The sequence below is a fragment of the Emiliania huxleyi genome (genome assembly GCF_000372725.1).
Source record: "Emiliania huxleyi CCMP1516 unplaced genomic scaffold EMIHUscaffold_34, whole genome shotgun sequence".
In the NCBI taxonomy this organism is placed as follows: Eukaryota; Haptophyta; order Isochrysidales; family Noelaerhabdaceae; genus Emiliania; species Emiliania huxleyi.
In genome coordinates, this window is record NW_005199443.1 from 571,851 (window position 1) to 592,576 (window position 20,726).

The 20,726-nt window shown below is 65.3% G+C and overlaps 4 protein-coding genes across 4 annotated transcripts; 3 read left to right on the forward strand and 1 right to left on the reverse strand.

The window, feature by feature from the left end:
• Positions 1–930: 930 nt before the first annotated feature.
• Positions 931–2,287, reverse strand: EMIHUDRAFT_435790 (hypothetical protein). Its single transcript, XM_005773381.1, has 4 exons — positions 1,773–2,287; positions 1,429–1,545; positions 1,161–1,220; positions 931–985 (listed from the first exon to the last, which is right to left on the reverse strand). The coding sequence occupies exon 1, from the start codon at positions 2,197–2,199 to the stop codon at positions 1,849–1,851; it is 351 nt and encodes a 116-aa protein (XP_005773438.1). The 5' UTR covers positions 2,200–2,287; the 3' UTR covers positions 931–985; positions 1,161–1,220; positions 1,429–1,545; positions 1,773–1,848.
• Positions 2,288–4,247: 1,960 nt separating this feature from the next.
• EMIHUDRAFT_208101 (hypothetical protein) lies at positions 4,248–5,642 on the forward strand (the record flags this gene model as incomplete). Its single annotated transcript, XM_005773382.1, has 7 exons — positions 4,248–4,377; positions 4,449–4,557; positions 4,707–4,905; positions 4,978–5,055; positions 5,174–5,236; positions 5,373–5,456; positions 5,532–5,642. The coding sequence occupies 7 exons, from the start codon at positions 4,248–4,250 to the stop codon at positions 5,640–5,642; spliced, it is 774 nt and encodes a 257-aa protein (XP_005773439.1).
• Positions 5,643–8,871: 3,229 nt separating this feature from the next.
• Positions 8,872–10,947, forward strand: EMIHUDRAFT_65334 (hypothetical protein; the record flags this gene model as incomplete). Its single annotated transcript, XM_005773383.1, has 5 exons — positions 8,872–9,234; positions 9,414–9,511; positions 9,663–9,986; positions 10,146–10,515; positions 10,612–10,947. 5 exons carry the CDS (start codon positions 8,872–8,874, stop codon positions 10,945–10,947), a joined length of 1,491 nt encoding a protein of 496 aa, XP_005773440.1.
• Positions 10,948–13,460: 2,513 nt separating this feature from the next.
• EMIHUDRAFT_101709 (hypothetical protein) lies at positions 13,461–15,218 on the forward strand (the record flags this gene model as incomplete). Its single annotated transcript, XM_005773384.1, has 3 exons — positions 13,461–13,950; positions 14,332–14,538; positions 14,932–15,218. 3 exons carry the CDS (start codon positions 13,461–13,463, stop codon positions 15,216–15,218), a joined length of 984 nt encoding a protein of 327 aa, XP_005773441.1.
• Positions 15,219–20,726: the final 5,508 nt, after the last annotated feature.

Consider the following 20,726-nt stretch of genomic DNA (forward strand, 5'->3'; position numbering starts at 1 on the left):
GCCCCCGCACAAGCCTCCCCTCCTCCCCCTCCGCTCCCCTCGCCCGCCCCTGCCCCTCCCGCGCAAACGTCCCCCTCCCGCATCGACCCCCTCCCCCATCCCCTCCCCCGCCGCCTCCTTCGCCTCCGCATTCGCCGCCGCCTCCCCCGCCGCCTCCTTTGCCTCCGCATTCGCCGCCGCCTCCGCCGCCGCCTCTTCCGCCTTTTCCGTCTCCCCCGCCGCCGCCTCCCCCGCCGCCTCCGCCTCCGCCTCCGCCTCCCCCGCAGCCTCCCCCGCCGCCGCCTGCCCGCCCCTGCACACCGCCCACGCCGGCGGCGTCCACCGCTCAAACGCCACCGGGGACGTCTGCCGGCTCGGCGGCGCGGCCGGCGCATGGCGCGCCACGCCGGCCTCCCTCAGACTCTGAGCCTATCAATGAATAGCGAATCCGTTCATACTCAATTCATGACTCAACACGCCAGCGTCCGTCAGACTCTGAGCCGTGAGGGGCGCCCTGCAGACCGGGCACGGCAGCGGCGCCTGAGAGCAAAAGGTGCGGAGGCTGCAACAGGGACGCCGCGAGAGGTGAGACCTCTGCTTCACTGGCCGAGAGGGGCCGAGAGGGGCCGAGAGGGGCCGAGAGGGGCCGAGAGGGGCCGAGAGGGGCCGAGAGGGGCCGAGAGGGGCCGAGAGGGGCCGAGAGGGGCCGAGAGGGGCCGAGAGGGGCCGAGAGGGGCCGAGAGGGGCCGAGAGGGGCCGAGATGTGGGCCGGGATCAGGCCGAGAGACGGCCGAGAGACGGCCGAGAGTGGCCCAGACTGATCGAGATATGGCCGAGATTGTCCGAATCGCAGCGGCGCCTCCTCCTCGATGGCGCTCTGCTGCTCCGCCGCCGCCGCCGCGACCCTCGCCAGCTCCGCCGCATGCCTCTCCGCCCGCGCGCGCCGCTGGGCGAGGGCAGCACGAGCCGCCTCGGCCGCCTTCGCCTCCTCCTCCACCTTGCGCACCTGCGGTGTGCAGGACACACGTCGCTCATTTCGGCTGTGACCACGGCGGCGCTCTGAGCTCACCGAGCCCGCCCTGCGAACGCGCGCGCCAACGCGGCGGCAGGGGAGGCGGCGGGAGGGAGGGTGGAGGCACACACACGGCCTGGGCCAGTCTTCCCCATCTAGAGTTGCGCACTGCGCCGGGCGGCGGCGGCGGGTCGAGCGAGCAGAGCTGCGCAAGGCGGGAGGAGAGCGCCTGCCGACAGACGGACCTCTCGGCTGTCTCTCCGCCGCCTCTCCGCTGCGTCTCTCGACTGCAGCTCCGCCGCGCGAGGCGGGAGGCGAGAGAGAGAGAGAGAGAGAGAGAGAGAGAGAGAGAGAGAGAGAGAGAGAGAGAGAGAGAGAGAGAGAGAGAGAGAGAGAGAGAGAGAGAGAGAGAGAGAGAGAGAGAGAGAGGCGAACGCCTCAGCGGCGGCGGCGGCGGCGGCGAGCTTCGCGCTCAGCTGCCGCGCGTCCGCCTCCGCAGCGCGCGCAGCCGACGCGTGCCGCTGCGCCGCCGACGGCAGGGCGGCGGCGTCCGCCTGTCCGCAGCTAGATGCGTGAGCAGGCAGGATGCAGCCGAGAGGCAGCCGAGAGGCAGCCGAGAGGCGGCCGAGAGGCGGCCGAGAGGCAGCCGAGAGGCAGCCGAGAGGCAGCCGAGAGGCAGCCAAGAGGCAGCCGAGGTGCAGCCGGGAGGCAGCCGGGAGGCAGCCGAGGTGCAGCTGAGAGGCAGCCGAGAGGCAGCTAAAGTGCGGGCGGCGGCGTCCGCCTTTGGCGCCGGCGCGGCGAGCCACCAGGCGCCGAGACAGACGCCTACTCGTGGCCTCTGCTCTGAGCATGCCACCTCAGCCGCCAGGCAGCTCGGCTCGCCGACAACAGAGAGGACAGTGGAAGGAGTGGAAGCAGGCAGAGACGTAGGTCGGCGGCGGCGGCGCCGCGCCACGCGGAAACAGGTCGTCGCGGCAGATTGGGCAGTCTCCCCCGGCGTTCAGCTCGGTGAGCTTCTCGATCGCCGCCTCGACAAGCGCATACACACACGACTCGCCGCTCGACGCCGCCTCCGCGGCGAGCGCGGTGAGAGCGGCGAGGAGCGCTGCCTCTTCGTCGCCGACCATGCCGCGGGAGCGCGAGAGGCGACATACCGCCGCGGACTCGGGGTACGCCTGCGATAGCTCAAGCGCAAGCGTCGCCTCCATGAGCCTCCTCCGCTGCTCGCCGCCGCTTGACGGGCGCAAGCGGACGGAGATCGTCGCGCCGCCACCCGTCGGCCGCTCGACGACAAGCTCGTCCTCGTCGCTGCTGAACATCGCGCCGAGCAGCTCGAGCTCGTCCTCCATCGTGCGTGCCTCGCACTCGGCGTGGGGGAAGGGACCAGAACGACAGTCGTGGTGAGGGCAGGCCTGGAAAACTGGTGTGGGCTGGCGAGTGAGGGCTTGGGCCGAATTTAGGGCGCTGTTGAGGCGTGAATCCGTTAGGATTCTCGCCCGCTCTGCTGAGGGGAGGGCTGTCGACTGGGCCGGTCGCTCGACCCGATTCTACTCTACTATCAGTCTTACCTTTCATGGACAATAGTGTCTGTGACGGCGGTGACATTCACAGCGAGGTCAGTTCACAGCCGAGCAGCCGATCCTGATCACTCACTCACTTCAGTGTATGTGGCTCTTGCAAATGGAAGAAAGAATTCAGAAGAAAGAAAGAAGGGACGACTCACCCAACCCACCCACCGCGCAGGATGGACAGTACAAAGCGTACACACTTCGCGCACATATATAACGGTGCACAATTTTTTATTTCATCGTCATTTGCCTGTTCCCCCCACCCCATAATGGTGGAAACACAGCTCGCAGCCATCTTTCTCGACGTTGACGGCGTCATCGACAGTCGGCGCATCGGAATGCTCGACGTCAAAAAAGTCGAGCGCCTCCGCCTCGCGGCCGCCGCAGTCCCCGGCTGTGTCGTCGTCATCTCCTCGCACTGGCGGCTCGTGCCGAAGCAGTATGCGTCGCTGGTGGCCGCACTGAGCTGGTACGGACTGCACGTGATCGGCATGACGCCCTGCCCGTTTCCGCCGTGGCTCACCAAGCGGCCGGTGGAGATCTTACTGTGGCTGCGCGCGTACAATCTGGCGTGCTCGGCCAACGGCACGCCGCAGATTGGCGCTTTTGTGGCCATTGACGACCGCGATCTGCTCGGAGAGGATGGCGGCGACGAGCTACGCGGCCGATTCGTCAAGACATCCCTCCTCGCTGGGCTGGTTGACGCCGACGTGCCGCGCATCGTCGAGGCCCTTAGCCCCGCCTCCCCAAACCTTCCGCCCGTGCCGGGCCTTGAGGCGGCCCCGCCGCCGCCGAGCGTCGCGCTGCCATTCACGGTGGCGCTGAGCCGGCCGGCTGGCTCAAAGGGCACCGGCTACACGTGCACGGTGCAGCGCACCGTTGACGCGGCGCCCACGCCAGATGCTTGAAGTAACACAGCCCCCCCAAGACTTTCGAGATGACACTGTATCAGCACCGTATTCGCCGTATTCAGCTTGCATGAACACACGACACCATATACAACATGTGTTTTCATGCCGTAGGCCCCCAAGACGCGGCCCACGATACTCGTCGACGACGCGGCGGAGGAGGGGCAACCACTCGCCAACGAGCGGTGGCTCTCGCTATGGCGCCACCGGCAGACGATTATTCGCAACACCGCCACCCGCCTTTCGGTGTCGCGTTCGCGCCCCTCCTGTGACGGTGGCGGCGGGGGCGACGGCGGCAGCCACGAGGCGACCGCCATGAGCAGCGCGCTGCAGGTGGAGGTACTGCCAGAGGTCCTCGGCCGCGGTGGATTCGGCGTCGTGCGCCGTGGGCGGCTTCAGCGGGCGGCCGCGGGCTCGGGCGGCGCCGGAGCCGGAGCAGTCGACGTGGCAGTGAAGGAGGTCGACCTGGCGGCGCTGATGGCGCGCGACGCAACCTCGGAGGAGACGCTGCTGCGCGAGGTGGCGCCTTGCGTACACACACACACACACACACACACACACGCACACACACACACACACCGCTCCGACGGCACGAGGCTTTGGCACTCTCTGTGTGGCGACGACCCTACCGTACCTAAGAACCTCGCCTCAAGGTGCGTCTGATGGAGGGGCTGCGCCATGAGGGCGTGCTGCGGCTGTACGGCTGGCGGCGCGAGGGCGGCGTGTGGCCGTCATACTACCTCGAGCCGCCTTAATAGTTGATCTGTGGATTCATCTGTCATGAATCCAACACCAGGCGTGGTCTTCCTCTACCTCGAGCTCTGCCGCGGGCCGGAGCTGCAGCAGCTGATCGACGCGCGCGGCGCACTGGCGGAAGGAGAGGCGCGGCTCTTGGCGCGGCAGATGATCGGTAAGGGACACTTCCGAGACACCTCCACTCTCTCGGGGACACTTCTGAGACACCTCCACTCTCTCCGCTAGCGGCACTCCTCTACCTCCACTCCCGGGGCATCATCCACCGCGACGTCAAGGCGGCGAACGCGATGCTCGATCGCCCACTGGACGACCTCAAGCAAACGCCGCTCGACGGGTGTGTCGTCAAGCTCCTCGACTTTGGTCTTGCGCGCCAGCTGCCGCTGCAGCAGCGGCAGCCAAGCCGCCGCCGCTCGCTCCGGCGCGACGCCCACGCTCTTCTCTGCAGCCGGGAACATGTCTTCTTACCTCCACAGCTGCGAGCAGGCGCCGCTCGTCGGCGCGGACGAGCGTCATACACACCTTCCAACCCGGGGACGCGTTCGCGAGCGTCGTGTTCGCCGCCGCTTCGCCCGCGCACGGCACGTCGCCCGCCGACGCGGATGGGTCCGCCTTGAACTTAAAGGCCTCAGCGTCGGCCTCGGCCTCGGCCTCCAAGGCTTCGGGAAAAGAAGCAGCGCCGCCGGTGCTCCCCTTCACGAGGTGCAGGCGTTGCACGAGATAACCCGAGGCCACACCCGAGATTGCCCGAGATTAGGTGGTGCTGCACGACCACGAGTTGCCGGCGCTCCACGAGATGTCGCTGGTGGGCACGCGCGGCTACGCGCCGCCGGAGGTCGTGCATTAGCAGCGGTCGTAACATCAGTAAAGCTCTACGCCCAACGTCAAGCGAAGGGACTGGGCTAGTTCTAATCCACACGGGACTGGCCGCATGTCGGCTGCCTGCCACCTAGGTCGCCAACCTGGCGCCGGGCAAGACGTCGGCGCAAATGAGCTTCGAGGAGGCGACGCCGATAGTGATTAGTGGTGGGCAGCCTCAGTTCAAACGATCGCGGCACGCCGCACACCACTGCACACCACCGCACACCGCACGGATACCCACAAGCAATGGCACGAGAGACTGACGAGAGACGTGGCCTAGCTGTACTCCAGGCGACGCTGATCGACGCGTACGCGATGGGCAAGCTGCTGCGTTACCTGCTCACCGGCGTGCCCGCCGAGAAGAGCGTGATGGAGGTGCTCGAGGCACAGGGCGCACTCGCCGGCTGCTGCGGCGGCGGCGGCGGCGGCGGCAGGGTCGTCGAGCCAGAGCATTTGAGCGCGGGAGCGCGGGCGCTGGTGGAGGGTCTGACTGAGGCGCGCGCAGAGAGGCGGGTAGCGCTGGCGACTGCGGAGCTCGACGCGTGGCTGGTGGCGGAGTGAGGTCGCGGTGGTCGCTGGCGAGGTATCCCCTCGCTTCGGGGGGCGAGGATGAACCGACGAGATGGACTGCTGTCCTGTCCTGATGCCCGGTGAGAGCTCGGTCGGAGTGGGAGAGTGAACTCTGTCCACAGCTGCCCGGTGTACAATATCATGCCATGTGGGAGCTGGGAGGCGTGTGCATGTGCAGATGGAGAGAGGAGTCCTGCGCACCCAGTGGCATGAGAGGCTTTCCATTCGCCTCGCAGTCCAAGATGGCGGCCCTCGCGTGCTCTGTTTTGTCGCTTGGGTCACGTCTGCTTATCCGTGTCTCTGTCTTAGTCGTCGCCGCGCGAGGCTGGGTGCGTTTGCTTGGTTTGTGTCTCCCCGTGAGCCTGGGGTGGTTGGTTGGGTGGGGCGTGGCCGTGGGGGGAGGGGGGTTCGGTCGGTCGGTGTGTGGGTTCCTCGCCTCACTCATATCAGCCAGGCCTGGGGTGGAGGGAGGGTGGGTGGGTCCAAGCCTCAGCCGGACCGTGAGGTGGGTAAGGGTTGCTCAAGAAGCTCGTGCGCGTGAACGGACGTGTAGCACCCACCCGGCACCGACGAGGGGTTACGCCCCCTGGGTGATATGCTCTCGCTCCTGCCGGCTGTCGCCAGCGGCGCCTCGTACACCTCCACGCTCATAGGCACGTCGTGGCGCGCTCGAGCGAGGGTCGTGGATGCCGAAGAACATCAAAGGCTGGGGTGGGTCGGGCGCGAGGGTGGTTGTGTCGGCGCTGGTGGACTTCGAGGCCGAGCCCGCAAATGAGGCAGAGGAGCTCGTGGGACCACGCAGTCAGACGCGCGTGCTAAACGCGAGAGGTGGCGGCAAGATAGTGACGTTTGACGGCGAGCAGGCGGTCGACTTCACATCAGGCGGGTGGTGCGTGCAGCGGCCGCTTGGCGCGCAAGCAGGCTCGGACGAGGGCGGCTCGAGCTCGGGCGAAACGAGGAGCGACGTCCATTTCTGGTACCTCGAGCCCAGTGCGCACTGTGGGAACGTGATCATGCGAGCGCCGGTCCGCTGGACGAGCTCGACCACCTCGGGGACGAGCCACAGCGGCGCGTGCGACGCGAACTTCGCCTGATACAGCGGCCCGTCGCCTCTGTCTGGCGGATTCTCGATGATGAAGGTCGCGCCAGCGTCGGCGAGGGCTTGCGCAATCAGCACGGTACGTCTCACGAGCAAATTGGCGACGGCGAGCTTGTACACACAAATACGCTTGTATCCAGCCTGAGTCCAAATACACAAAATACAGACTTAGCATCTAGGGCTCCTGCTGTGTGGATCTACTCTCACTCGCTGGGGTCTCCTCTTGATAGTGTCATAAGTGTGGCTGGTGTGTGTCAGAGGATGAGAGCACCCCGACAGCACCACCTGACAGCACCTGACAGCCCGGCCCTAGCTACGTCTGACAGCAGCAGCAGCCGCCTGACAGCTTTGACAGGCGCAGCTCCGACAGCATCTTACAAAGCAACACCTGACAGCTCCGACAGCACCAGATCCCCGACAAGCATACAGCAGCACCCGACAGCACTGACAGCACCTGACAGCTGTCTGTCAGAGGCACCTGACAGTGCCTGACAGTGCCCGACAGCCTGACAGATCACCTGACAGTACCTGACAGCCTGACAGCCAGGGCTCAGTCGCCACGTGGAAGTCTATCGAGCTCCCTGCTTGCCCCTGACAACCCACCCCTGTTGCGCATGGTGGTAGCACACCCACGCCCCTTTCGAGAGACTACGACCTGAACGTAGCGCCTTAGAACGCTCGGCCATCCGTCAGTTTGTGCTGTGAAATCGAGCGAGATCGGGCGACTCATATACCGTGAGGAAAATTTGCAGCAAACCCTGTTGGAGGAGATAATTGTATGATGGAAGTGAGAGGGTCTGACAGCCTGACAGCAAACCTGGACAGCGCCTGACAGTGCCCGACAGCCCGACAGCTCTCACAGGGCAGGGGCGGCTCAGGATCACAGACACCCCTCTCAGGTGTATGTATGTAGAAAGATGAACAACAGTCAGGCTCGGACTGGACACCAACGCGGTATGGGTGGACGCGAGACATATGATGACGACACGCACGAGCGACACAAAGACACAAACAGGCTCACAAGACACACAGGACACAGCCAGCTGGCTGCCACACACCCTGAGTTGGCGTACACATAACTCAGGGCCACATTCTCCCTATCGCCCCCCCCAGCACTCCCAGGTGCCAAGAGAAACAAACAAGGGCACAACAAGGTAGGTAGGTAGGTAGAAAGGTGAAGAACAGCCAGGCTCGGACTGGACACCAACGCGGTATGGGTGGACGCTAGACAGATGATGACGACACGCACGAGCGACACACAGACACAAACAGGCTCACAAGACACACAGCCAGCTGGCTGCCACACACCCTGAGAGTAGGCGTACACATAACTCAGGGCCACATCCTCCCTGTCGCCCCCCCCAGCACTCCAAGGCACCAGAAGAACAAACAAGGGCACAACAAACAACAGACAACAGGAAGTGACATGCGAGGCTAGAGCAGTCTTGCTCTACCTCCAGCAATCTCGCCGGCCGGCGAGGCACGGACGAGACCGTGTGTGGGGTCATGTGAGGTGTCTATGGACGCTCTCCTCAGAGGCTAGCTGCCTGCGGCTAGCCCTATCTCGCACTCACGGGCAGTGACAATTCAATGGGTGAGTGTTTGCGAGCAGAGGCGCGTGGGCTAAATCTAGGCCGCACGTCGTGGCACTATGACGAAGGTAGACGTGCGGCCGCAGCGCGCCCGCCGCAGGCTCGGCGGTGCGCGCGTGTTAGCGAGAAAGTTGCGGGTGGAGCCATGCCCGACTTTTCGAAGGTGAGGCCTCTGCGACGAGTGCCAGCCGCGCTGCGGAGCCACACCCTTCGAGCCGCGTCCCGTCGGCACTGTCCCTGGTGCGTCCCGCCTTGGCGGCACACACTCTCGACGAGGACAGTCCTGCTGACGAGAACGTGTCGCGCGCCGGCGACGATTGCGGCGTGGTCGTTGTGAAGCGAAGACGGCACGACCACCGCCCTGCTTCGCAGACCGGGCAAGGAGGGGCCTGCTCCCGTTCCGCGAGGAACAGGAGGTTTCCCCCCCTCCCCCGGCCTGAGCAGCGGCGGATGGAAGGCAGCCCCTTTTGAGTCGAGGGCGGCGCGACCATTGCCGAGCTCCAGCGACCAAAGGCCCGGGCGTCTGCTGATGGTCGCGCCGCCCCGCTCCGCCCCGCCCGCCGCCGCGCCGCGCCGCCGCCTCGCGCAGCCGCCGCACAACAAACAGGATCCACGCACCTCACCCCTAGCGACAAGGAGCCCGAACCCTTGCCACCCCGTCTCTCCGAACACAAAAGCCTCTGTCGACCTCTTGGCTGCCGCTGAGCCTTTCGCGAAGAATTGGCAGCGCTGTGTCGGCTCAGGCCACATGCTCTTGGGCACGCGAGCCGACTGGCAATCACAGCTCGCGCTGGCGGTGAACGAGCTCGGCTTCGGCGCTATCCGCGGCCATGGCCTGCTCGACGACGATATGGGAGTCCTGCCCGCTAAAGGCCGCCTCGAGTTTTACAACGTCGACCAGGCGCGCACACGCACACGCACACACGCACGCACACACATGCGAGCGACCGGTAAGTCGTCGTCGCCCGGCGCTGCTTGCAGCACCATGGCGATGGCGCTAAGAGGTTCCTCTTTTCCGCGCCCCCCCCGCAAGGCGCGCGATACACACGACCGTGCAGCCAACGGTGCTAGGTCTTCGACGCCGTGCACGCCCTCCGCCTCCGCCCCGTCGTCGAGCTCTCCTTCACGCCCGCTGCCCTTGTTGCCTGCGGCAAAGCTGGCGAGCAGCCGTGCGACTACGCGTTCGGCAAACGATTAGGAGACTGCACTGAGACAGAGGAGGCACCGTCCGTGCGAACACACCGCTCACCACGCCACGCCACACCGACGAGCCGACACAGCTCTCCACAACCACGTCTTCGGCTCCTCCTTAGGCGGCAGCGGCGCCTACAAGGGCCTCGCCATGCCGCCCGACTCGTTTGCCGAGTGGGAGGGCCTCGTCGCTTCCGTCGCGGAGCACCTCGTTGGTCGGTACGGCCTCGACGCGGTGAGCGAGTGGCACTTTGAGGTTTGGAACGAGTTGTGGGGCGTCCCGTTCCCCGAGCCGTACATGCGGCTGTACAACGCCAGCGCGCGTGGCCTCAAGTCCGTCTCTCCGCGGCTGAGAGTCGGAGGGCCGGCGACGATGGCGCTGGAGGAGGTGGAGCCGTTCGTCGCCGCGTGCCGCGCGAGTTCAACGCCAGTGGACTTCGTGAGCAGCCACCTGTACCCCACCTCCCCCATCTGCGACACCAACGCGACGGCGCGCGACCCGGACTGCTTCGCGCACAAGGCGCTCTCGGCGGCACCTCGGCGGCATCTCGGCTGCACCTCGGCTTCACCTCGGCGGCACCTCGGCGGCATCTCGGCGGCATCTCGGCTGAGTCTCGCCGGCTGCTCCGCGCACAAGGTGCTCTCCGCGAGCGACGCTGTCCACAAGGCTGGCCTCCCTTTCTTCCTCACCGAGTACAACAACGGCCTCGGCGACTCCTCGCGAGACGACGCCTCCGCTGCCGCCTTTGTCGTCCGCAACGTCGGCCTGCTCGCTTCCGTCGACCTCGTCTCGTGGTGGAGCTTCTCAGACATTTTCGAGGAGGCGTGGATGGCATCGGCACCCTTCCACAACGGCTACGGGCTGATGACCGTACATGGCATTCGCAAGCCAGCTTGGCGCGCGTTTGAGATGCTCGCTTCCCTCGGTGACTACCGCCTGCCCGTGTCCGGAAACGTCTCGCCCGCAGATGGCTCCTCGACCGTCTCGCTGCTGGCGACGCGTCCGCAGGGCAGCGGCGGAGGCGCGCTCAAGGGGCCGCTCGGCGGGAGCCGGCGCCTATGGGACGCAGCGGGCCAGAGCCAGGGGCACGTGGTCCTCCTCCTCTCCAACTTCCACCGCAACCGCTCCGCTTGCACTGCGCAAAACGTCAGCCTCGCCGTCATCCACCGGAGCGACGCAACCCTCCCGCCCACCGCCCGCGCGTTCCGCGTCGACGAGGCGCACGCCAACCCCCTCGCGGAGTGGCACCGACAGGGGCAGCCCATCTACCCCGACAGCTCGCAGCTGTCGAAGCTGCACGACGCGTCGCGAGTGCGCTTGGCGGAGGCGGTGCCGCTCCATCGCCTCAGCCCCACGCAGAGCGTGATGCACTTTACGATGCCGCCGTTTTCGGTGCTGAAGCTAGAGCTGTGAGTGGTGTGTCACTGTGATCTGTGTGTGACTCCAGCGCATACACGGCATATACACGATATAGGGGTCGCCGAGTCTCTCGAGCCTGGGCCAGGGTTCGGTACCGGGCAGGGTAGGGTACCCTACCCCCAACGGAATTAAATCCAAGCGTGACACGCAGGGTTCGTGTACTGGGTACTGTAGGGGGTGAGGGACGGCCGAGTACCACTCCTAACCCTAACCCTAGGGAGGGACAGTGTCACACCCGTCCTAACCCTAACCCTAACCCTAACCCTAACCCTAACCTGGATTCGTGTACTTAGTAGTGTAGGGGGGGAGGGGACGGCCGAGTACCAATCCCGCAATCCGTGTCACGCTCCTTGATGACAACCCGGGCACTTGCGATCTCGCCCATACGAGATTGATGCGAGCTCACACGAGCTCATCTCGTGCCACGTCATCGCGTGCAGTCGTGCACCGCCGCGCCACAACAGGGCTGGGCACGGCCCAGAGGAGGTCCGGGCCTCCCCCCTAACCCTAATTTCGTCAAACCATGCCAGGTCGCATCGGAAAGAAGAAGCGGCGCTCGAAGCTTTCGGAAAGGTCTAAGGACCTTCGCCAAGCTTCCAAGCAAGCCAAAGCGGCTTCCATCGGTACTCCCGATGAGCGCAAAGCGCACGCCGTCGCTAAGCAGCGTGCCACCGTAGTTCGCTGGGATCCGCTGTCTTTAGTAGATGAGCAGAGTAGCTGGGATGTGGGATCCTGGTGGGATCAGTTAGCGATCCCCGATCCCATCCCATATGTCGGGGAGCCCGAGCCCTATGTCGGGGATACTTACGTCCCCACTGGTTTGGTGTACGTCCAAGAGCCGAAGTAAAAAGGTAATTGTTACTTACAAACTTAATTTACATTTTACTTACATCCCATCCCATCCCAATTACATCCCATCCCTCGCCGTCGGCCGGAGCTTCCGGAGGCCGAACTCGCGGTCGTATCCAAACTTGGCGATCCGCCCGGGATCCTGGATCCCAAACTTCTCCTTTTCGATGAGGTTGTGCCCGTTGTGCGCAAGGATCTTCATCACAATCTCGCCCTTACTCATAGTCGACGGCGGGTAATCCCCGCGTTCTGCGCGCCTCACACTCAGTTTTCACCTCGCGCGCGGCCGACAAAGTGAGCGCACGACCACCTCCCCCTCGCTCCTGTAGGTGGGCCGCCCCGCGCTGGCGGGAAGAGGCGCGCCGAGCCATCGGTGACGTCCTGGCGAGCTCATGTCCCCCCAAAAGGTCGCACCCGCCCGTGGCTCCGCCGTCGGCTCCGCCGCGAGCGGCGACGGTGAGGCCGCCGGGGCTCGCCTATACCGGCTAGTGTGGAGCTCTCAGTGTAGGCGTGTTGTACTAGTGATGCTGCACTAGGCGGCCCGTTTTTAGCAAAAACCAGATACCACATCGCGTGTGGTCGTCGCAAAACCGCATCTTCGCCCGTCTGGGACCTCTTCGTACGGCTCCAAAAACCGCTCCTTAACGAAGACTACGCGGCCCGGCGGTCGATCTGCGCCTTCTCAGCGGTGGAGGGGATGTGGGCGGTACGTGCGTACCGCGTGGTGTTGCGACGGTTTGACGAGTGCGACTCCCAGCGTCGACTTTTCGACCCCACGGAGCCTCTGCTGCTCTGGGGGGGGGGGTCTGCAGACCACCCGGCCGAACTTCAGAGTGGCGGTGCTCCTCAAATACCGCTCAAACGCCCACGATATTGTGGAGGGGACATATGCTGATGATCCTGGCCCGATTGGTTCGCTCAGAAAGCTTCTGGGCGGTCGTTAAGGTTCGCTCCCCGCACACCGGCCCCGGAATAAGTTACATCATATCTCGGGTCGGTCTTGGGCGGGTCGGTCTCGCATTCTGCTACAAGATTGAGGCGGTGCTCGGCATGCGCTGCTGTGATCCCGAGCAGCTCATTGCAAAGAAGCGGCGCAAACCAATAAGCTGGCCGCTGCCGACGAGACAATTTGTTACCTCACGCGCGGCACTTTCAAAGAGGACCAGCACGACACAGGCTTCACCGACACACGCTGGGTCGAGCTCGAGGAGCTGTACGAGAAGTGCGGCGGCAAGGCAGCGGCCCGCAGGCCAGCGCTATTACCTCTCCCTACAGGCGTGTGTGTGTGGGGGGGGGGTACCTAGTCTCCAGCGGGTGCAGTCCTCCCGCTTCCCATGCGTGTGCATCGGTTTGTTTGTCGCTGGTGAAGAAACTCACGGCGCGGGCTCTCTCGGCTACGGGACCGGCCCCAGCTTCGGCTGAGGGCTAACAAGCTGCCGAGCCCAAATCACTGTGAGAGTCGTGATTTCTTGTTGGTTAATAAAAATCTCTCTCTCGCTGGTGCTACCTAAACCACATCTCCGGAAAAAATCGATTAGAAAAAAAAGGAGCTTCATGGCTTGCATCAAGTGTGCTCGATCCGGCAAAGGCAAAGCTTCAGCTGGTTTCATGCCGCCTACGGCACAGCATCTGGCTCGCAGCCTGCAGCGCTCCTTGCCATGCGCGAGCCCTACCTCACCACTATCGCCAAGGTCTTTCGTCCACAACCCTTACTCAACCTGTCGGAGTGCCACCCGTGCGCCACCAAGCTGCCCAAGGTTGACAGGGTTGGCGACCGGCGGAGGTACTTTGAGTTGGCTGACGTTTGCACAAAGGGCGACTCCGACCGCCTCCACCAGCTGCTCCTGCAGACGCGAGGAGGTGTCCCTCAGACGCACGACCCGACGCCGCTCGTCCTGGCGGTAATCTATGAGCACGACGCCTGCGCGCTGCTGCTGATTGCGTGGGGCTCCTGCCTGAACGTGCGCTGCGGCCCCGATCTCGAGACGGCGCTGCACGTGAGCTGCGCTCGCGGCAACGTCGAGATTACCAAGGCCCTGCTCGAAGCGAACGCGGACCACCGCGCGGTCGACGCGCATGGCCGCTCGCCCCTCCTCATCGCCTGCCTCACCGACCAGCCTGCGTGCGCCTCGCTCCTGCTCGAGTCGGGTGCCGATGCTGAGCAGCCCATGGCCGGCGACAATCCGGGGGCGACGCCGCTCTACGCCGCCGCGTGCGCCGGCTCGCAGCCTGCAATGGAGACACTACTCCACAGACGCCAGCGCGTCACCACCCCGCTGACGTCAAAATAGGCTCTTTGAGATGCGCCTCGCTGCTGTGCGAGGCTGGCGCTCGAGTCAACGCGCGCACGAAGAATGGTGCCTCGCCGATGCTGGTCGCCTCGCAGGACGGCCACCTTCATGTGGCGATGCTCCTCTCCTCGTACGGCGCAGAGCGCGGGCCTGACTACCTGGACGGTCCCTGAGAACGTCTCGTCGTGATGCCCCCTCCGAGGCGGACGTGTCCGTGACACGTCCATGTCCCCCACAGACACCGGCGTCGTTGTGATGCCCTCCGAGGCGGAGCGCCTTGCGCGCGAGTCGGGCAACAAGGAGCTCCACCTGTGGATCAAGTCGTCGTACCGCTACTCGGCAGCCCGCGGCCCGCACCAGCCTCCTCCTCCTCCCCACCCGCCCCACGCCCTCCTCCGCCTCCTCACCCCTCCCGTCGGCTGCCCTGCTGCAGGCCCTGCACCACGTGCGCGTCCTCACGCCGCAGCGCGCCATTGGGCTGCTCCGGGCCGGCTGCTCGCCGCACGCGCGGCCCGTGCGGGCGGGGCCGGTGGCGGCGTGGACGGAGGTGCGCGACTGGCCCGAGGGCGCCGCCTCGCCCGACGCCATGTTCCAGTCGCCCGCCGAACTCGCACGCGAGCACGAGCACGACCCGCGCGTCCCCGCCGCCAGGATCATCCTGCGCGCGGCGGAGCCGTGGTCACCCGACACGCACCAGCTCTGGGGCGCGAGACTAGCCGAGACCCGCCGAGACTCGCCGGTCGCCCCCTCCGACACACACCAGCCTTTCGAGGCGGCGCGAGCACGCGCATGCGACCTGTGAGCAGTGTCTCTCTTCACACCGCCGACCCGTCGTCAGGCGCGAGGCAGCGCGAGCACGCCGTGCAGCTCTATCTGATTGGCTACCAGCTGGCGGCCAAGACGTCCGGCTCGCAGCAGGGAGGCTTCGTCGACGCGTGGCTCGACTGCGTCATGCCGCTCGCCGTGAGCTGGTCGAGCTGCCAGGCGTGCGCGCCGGCACCCGACGGCGGCGAGCCGCGCCTCAAGCCCCCCTCGTCAACGCGGCGCTGCACGTCGCCCCTCGACCGCCGCCACTCGCGCGGGTCTCGCCGGCTGCACCGCGCCCGCCGCGAGGGAGCGCAGTGAGGCGTCTCCGGCCGTCCCGGCCGGGTGTCCGTCGCGCCCCGACGCCCCTGCCCCCGCCGACCAGATGCGCGGGGCGCGCCTTCAGCACGTGTAGAGGCGGCGTAGGACAGTGTCATCTCCCTCCTCTCTCTAACAAGGTGTTTTCTAGAGTCAATTAACCCCTCAGGCTCAGCCCCTGAATTCACACTTTACCTAGTTTAGTGCGCTATTTAGTGCGTGTTCGAGTGCGTATATAGTGCGACTTTAGCGCAAATTTAGCACATATTTAGCCATATTTAGTGTGTTTTATCTCCAATTTAGCGCCACACATTTAGTTCACTTTAGGTGGTAGGTGCGGGCAGCTGCAGTACATTTAGTGTGGGTCCGCATCTTTATTGCAGGCACGCAACTTTAGCACGGCTACCCAGCCACACCACAGCTAGCCAGGGCCGCGTGCTTTGCTCCTTGGCTGCCAAGAACGCACCACAGGAGATGCCTGGCCCCTGCCCTCATGGCCGAAAGGCAGGCTCCCAGTCGATTCCTGGGAGATATATTGCTCCCGCTGCCTTTTGGCACAGCGCGTTATGCCTCGCGCGGATGCTCTGGGACGCCTGGGGCGCGGCGGCACAGTGGTATCCCGCCTGGATGATCTCCGACCTCGCCTCATCGAGCGACACATCGAGCACGTCCTTGGAGAATACGTACGTGTTGCCGTTCGGATCGGGGATCCCCAACGGGGCGCTTACGAGCAGTGAGTCGCCCGTGGGCGCGTCGCTGGCATTCGTGTCGGCGGCCTGGGAGGCGGGGTCGGCGCTGACAGACTCGCTGGCGCGGAGCTCCACGGGCGTGCAACCGCCGTCGAAGGAGGCGGCGAGGTTGGCCCGGTCCGCGGGCGCCACGCAGCAGGTCGCTTCGGCGGCGACGGGGCTCACAATGTACCTAGCACACACAAGCAGAAGACGCCGTTTGCGCCTGCCTCGGGTCGGGGCCGAGGGCCGGGCGGGGCGCACTGCAGGGTGCTCGGTGGCGGCGTCTGCGGGCTGACGATGCCATCGGTCTGGGTGCAGGTGGGGCAAACGTCGCAGACGTGGTGCCCGCTGCCGCCCAGCAGGGCATCGGTGTCGCGCCAGCCGCCCGAGCCGATCACGAAGCCGAGCCCCTTCTCACTCATCCGCGTGCCGTTGAATTGGCACCTGCGGTGGGCGTGGGATCGTCAGCAAGGCCATGCATCGGCTACTCTATCTTGGCATCTTCACGGAGCGACACCCAGGCTCACATCTCTCCTCCCATCTCCGCCTCACCTCCTCCACATCTCCACCACATCTCCGCCACTACTGTGCTCTTCTCCGCCAGCCGAATGCGGACCGGATCGCCATCGTGAAGCTCCAGCACGTGGCGGCGATCTGGTTGCTGTAGCTCACAAACGAGGCGGGGTCACCGTTGGGCATGTCAAACGAGCCCGCGAACCAGACGTCGTCATACTCGCCGGTGGACCGCAGCCCGACCAGCTCAAAATCCTCCGATGGCGTGGTGAACACGTCGTATGAAGATATGCCGCCATGGCCGTTCTCGCCTGTGGCGCGTGCAGGAGCTCAGCCGGCGCCGGTGTAGGGCCAGGGCCGGCGCAGATCTGGCAATGGAAGGCGCGGCGGGGCAGGCCCAACGCACGGAACGAGAGGTCGCCAAAGAGAGTGCTTCCCGGTCCGCCTCGGTCAGCACGCAGTGTTGTGAGGGAGGCGTTGAACACGTCCGCACCCCGCTCGACCAGGTCGAGGCTTTTCCAGCGCTCTCCGAGGATGTACGATTCGGCCACAGGCGGCACCACGTCCGACCCTGGAATGATGGCTCCAAAGCGAGGGAGCGGCGGCGCCGGCGCCGGAGTGGGAGGTTCGCCCGCGAAAGAGGCGAACTCGATGTCGCGCCGCGGGTTTGCGTCCACGGGCGCCGATGGCGCCTGCACAGCCGCGCAGAGGAGCAGGCCCGTGCGGAGGAGCGCGGGCATGGTGGGCAAATACGGCGCGGAACCCGCGTTCTCGAAGGAAAAGGAGATTAGTCGAGATTAGCGCCCGCCGTCTTCTGAAAAAAGGGTAGAGGGGGGAGCCTTTGAGCCTTGGCACCAGCCAGCTTTTGGTATAATATAAAAAGAATTTAAACAATAAAAAGAAGTTGCCGGATATCCGACGGTTTCACCTCGCCAGTAATGGTGGCGGCGCCCGTGACGGGGAGCGACGCCGCTTGGCTCCAGGCCAATGTTGGTGACGTGCTCGCACGCGGCATGGCAAAGGTGGTGGAGACCCAGCCGGACGACCCGGTTGCCTGCCTCGCATCCTTCCTCCTCTCCTCCCATGCCTCAGAGCGTGCAGCGGCCAATGCGGTGAGATACGCTCAAGACATGGGCACTAAGTCCTCTACACCACTCTGCCACACCTCCGTAAATGCCTGGTAGCAAGCTCGGCTAGGCCGCCTCGAGACCCTTGTTGTCGTACGTAGGCGGAGGCGGAGCGGGTAGCGAGGGAGAGAGAGGTGATGCGGAAGGAGAAGGTGGCGGTGGAGTTGAGAATGGAGGCCAAGCGCGCGGCGGCCGAGCAGGCGCGTGGCATCGCACCGTGCCTCTCGCCCGTGGGGTCTCACAGCCTGCCATGTCTGAGTCCCGTAGGCTGAGAGCGACGCGCTCGAGGCGAAACTGAATGGGGCGCTCGCGGAGGTGAGCACGGCGGACCAAGCGCTCGATTGCGTCATCGAGTACGTCGGCGCCAAGACCAAGTCCACAGCATATGTAGCACTGACGGACCTGCCCTCCAAGGCGGTGGCAGAGGCGCCAGCAGAGTCGTCGGAGCCCGAAGAACCGCCGGAGTCCACAGAGGCACCGGAGGGCGAGGCATCGGCTGCCGAGCTAGCTGGAGAGGGGGAGGAGGGCGGCGAGGGCAGCACGGAGAGCGTTCCCAAGCCGAAGCATATCCCAAACCTCCTCAGCTACGCGGGCGCATTGAGCGGCAAGGCCCTCTCGCGGCCGGCGGCACCGGAGGAGGAGGGAGAGGCGGCGGATGCGGCGCCGCTGCGCGGATGCGGCGAGGGCGTCTCCTTTGACGCCGTTGACGCCTTTCTGGAGGGCGGCGCCCGTTCGCTTCTCGTCAAGAGTGCGTTTTTGAATCGATCGGTCAAGTTCTGGGGGGCACCCCGGCCCGGCGACCTAGCAATTGCTCCGTTTGTGCTGCCCTTAGATGCTGCAGTAGTCTCCCGGCCCGCAATCGCACCATTTGCAATCGCACCATTTGTCGCTGCAGTAGTCTCCAAGCAGCCTCGCCAGACATGATGTCCGCTCCTCCCGTCACCGCTCTCGCCGTTTGCCCTCCTCCACAGTCCGACGAGGATGGCGACGTGGTGGGGGTCCTGTACGCCGACTCTCTCGACAACGGAGGCGGCTTGCCCAAAGAGGTGCCCTCTCCACCCCAAGAGCGGATGCCCCTCTGACGCCACAAATGACTCGGCCACGCCACGCTCGTATACAGACAGCAAGCGTTCTGGAGGCGGTTGGAGTTAAGCTGGCGGCGGCGCTGAAGCGGGTCTGGAAGGAGGAGGCGGAGGCGGCGGCCCGTGCGGCAGCGCGCCAGGCGGCCGCCGTGGAAGCGATCCGCAGGTTTTGCGGTGGACTGCTTGAAGGGAGCGCCTCGGATGATGCCACACCTGACTGTGTGGTCGGGCTGGCGAGCGCGTCGCCACAGCCCCTCGCAGAGCACCTCGTGCTGTGCAAGTCGATGATCGTGGCTTACCCAGGCAACCTCAGTGCTATAAGCTCTTGACAGCCAGCTGTCGCTGCCCCTCCCTCTACACCGCCCCCTCCGTCCACGCCCCCTCCCTCCACGCCTCTCCTCCACCACCACCCCCTTAGACCAACCTGGCCCACCCCTCGCAGATTGGAAGGTCGCGTGCCTCGGCGTCGAAAGGGCGGCAGAGGAGGGGACCTACACAGTCCTGACGCAGCAACGCCCAGGGGTGTGCTGCCCATCCGACCACTGCTGCCGCACGCGCAGCATCGGCCCAATCCTACCCCGCTGCTGCTGCCGCACTATCACCTCCATTCCCTCCGTGTCCTTAGGTCATGAAGGCCGATTTGGAGGCGACTGGCTTCCCAACCGTCTCGCTCGAATCTTTGGAGGATGAAGCCAAGGAGGCGGAGGTGGTTTTCCCTGTGGAGCGGGTGCGATCGCTCTCTCTCCTCCCCGCCCCCCACCTCGCCCCATCCGCTCACCGTTCAGACCACAGCCCCCCAACTCGCTCCATCTGCACCCACGAAAATGGCTGGTATGTTCACAGCCATAACGCGTCCAGCTGCATGTCTCCAGGGCCTCTTCAAGGTAGCGGAGGACGGCAAGGTGTCGAGCTGCGTCTACATGGGGGAGACGGCGAGCGAGGTGGAGGGCGAAGAGGCTCCAACCGCGACGCTGGTCGACTCGTGGGCGGCGGGTACGGTAGGACTTGCGGCGCTCTTCAAGCACATGGGCGTGGAGCTCGCGCAGCACATTGAGGCTGACGCCCCACAGACCACCGAAGTTAGCGCTGCCGCGGAGGCAGAGACCGAGGAGAGCGCTGCCGCGGAGGCAGAGACCGAGGAGAGCGCCGCCGCCGCCGCACAGTCGACGGAGCCCTCGGCCGAGGCGGCTGAGGAGGCGGCTGAGGAGGCGGAGGATAAGCAGGAGGAGTAGAGGACGAAATATGTGAGTGCCACCGACCTCCACCGTGCTCGCAACACCGCGCACAGCTCTCTCACTCTCTGATGACCCGTGTGGCTGCGCTGAGTTGGGCGTGTGTCGCACTGTGAGTGAGTTTAGGAATGTGGCTCTCCACGCCAGCACCATCGAGTGGGAGGGCCAGCGCAGGCGCGCCCGGCGCGCGTTAGAGAGACCCGGACGCCCGCGGGGGTGGGGCGTGGGGGTGGGGCGTGGGGGGCCGTGAGCAACGAGCAGCAGAGAGTCAGAGGGGGGGGAGGGGGGTGCGTGTCTCGCGTGTGCGTCCGATGTGCGCTCATCTCCCAAAGCAACAAGCATCATGACAAGAACACAGACGGGGATAGCTGAAAGCGACAGACTACTTTACTTTAACCTGGCCGCGTCCACCGCTCTTACTTTACCTAACCGTCACCCCCGGCCGCCCCCAGGCCCCTCCACGCCAGGTTCTCGATCAATCCCCTGCCAGGTCCTGCGCTCCGAGGGCGATGTCCGATGCGGGGCAAGCCCATCGTGTTGTGGTATAGCTTGTGCCGATCACGAGGTAGCCACATGTGGGCTACGACCGCTGCTCCTTGACCGACGACGCACGCTTGAGACCCATCGCCATCTTGTCTGCGTACCTGTGGTGACGCGTGGGCAACGCGCGGAGGTGTTGATCAGGGACGTCACAGAAGACGCCGTGCCCGAGGCGACGGAGAGGGGCTTTTGTCGCAGTCGGTGTCGAAAACTGTGAGGCGAGGCGCCGTCCAGGAGGGGGGAAACGGCGCGGTATTGGCATTCTGGGGGGGGGGGGGGGGGTCCT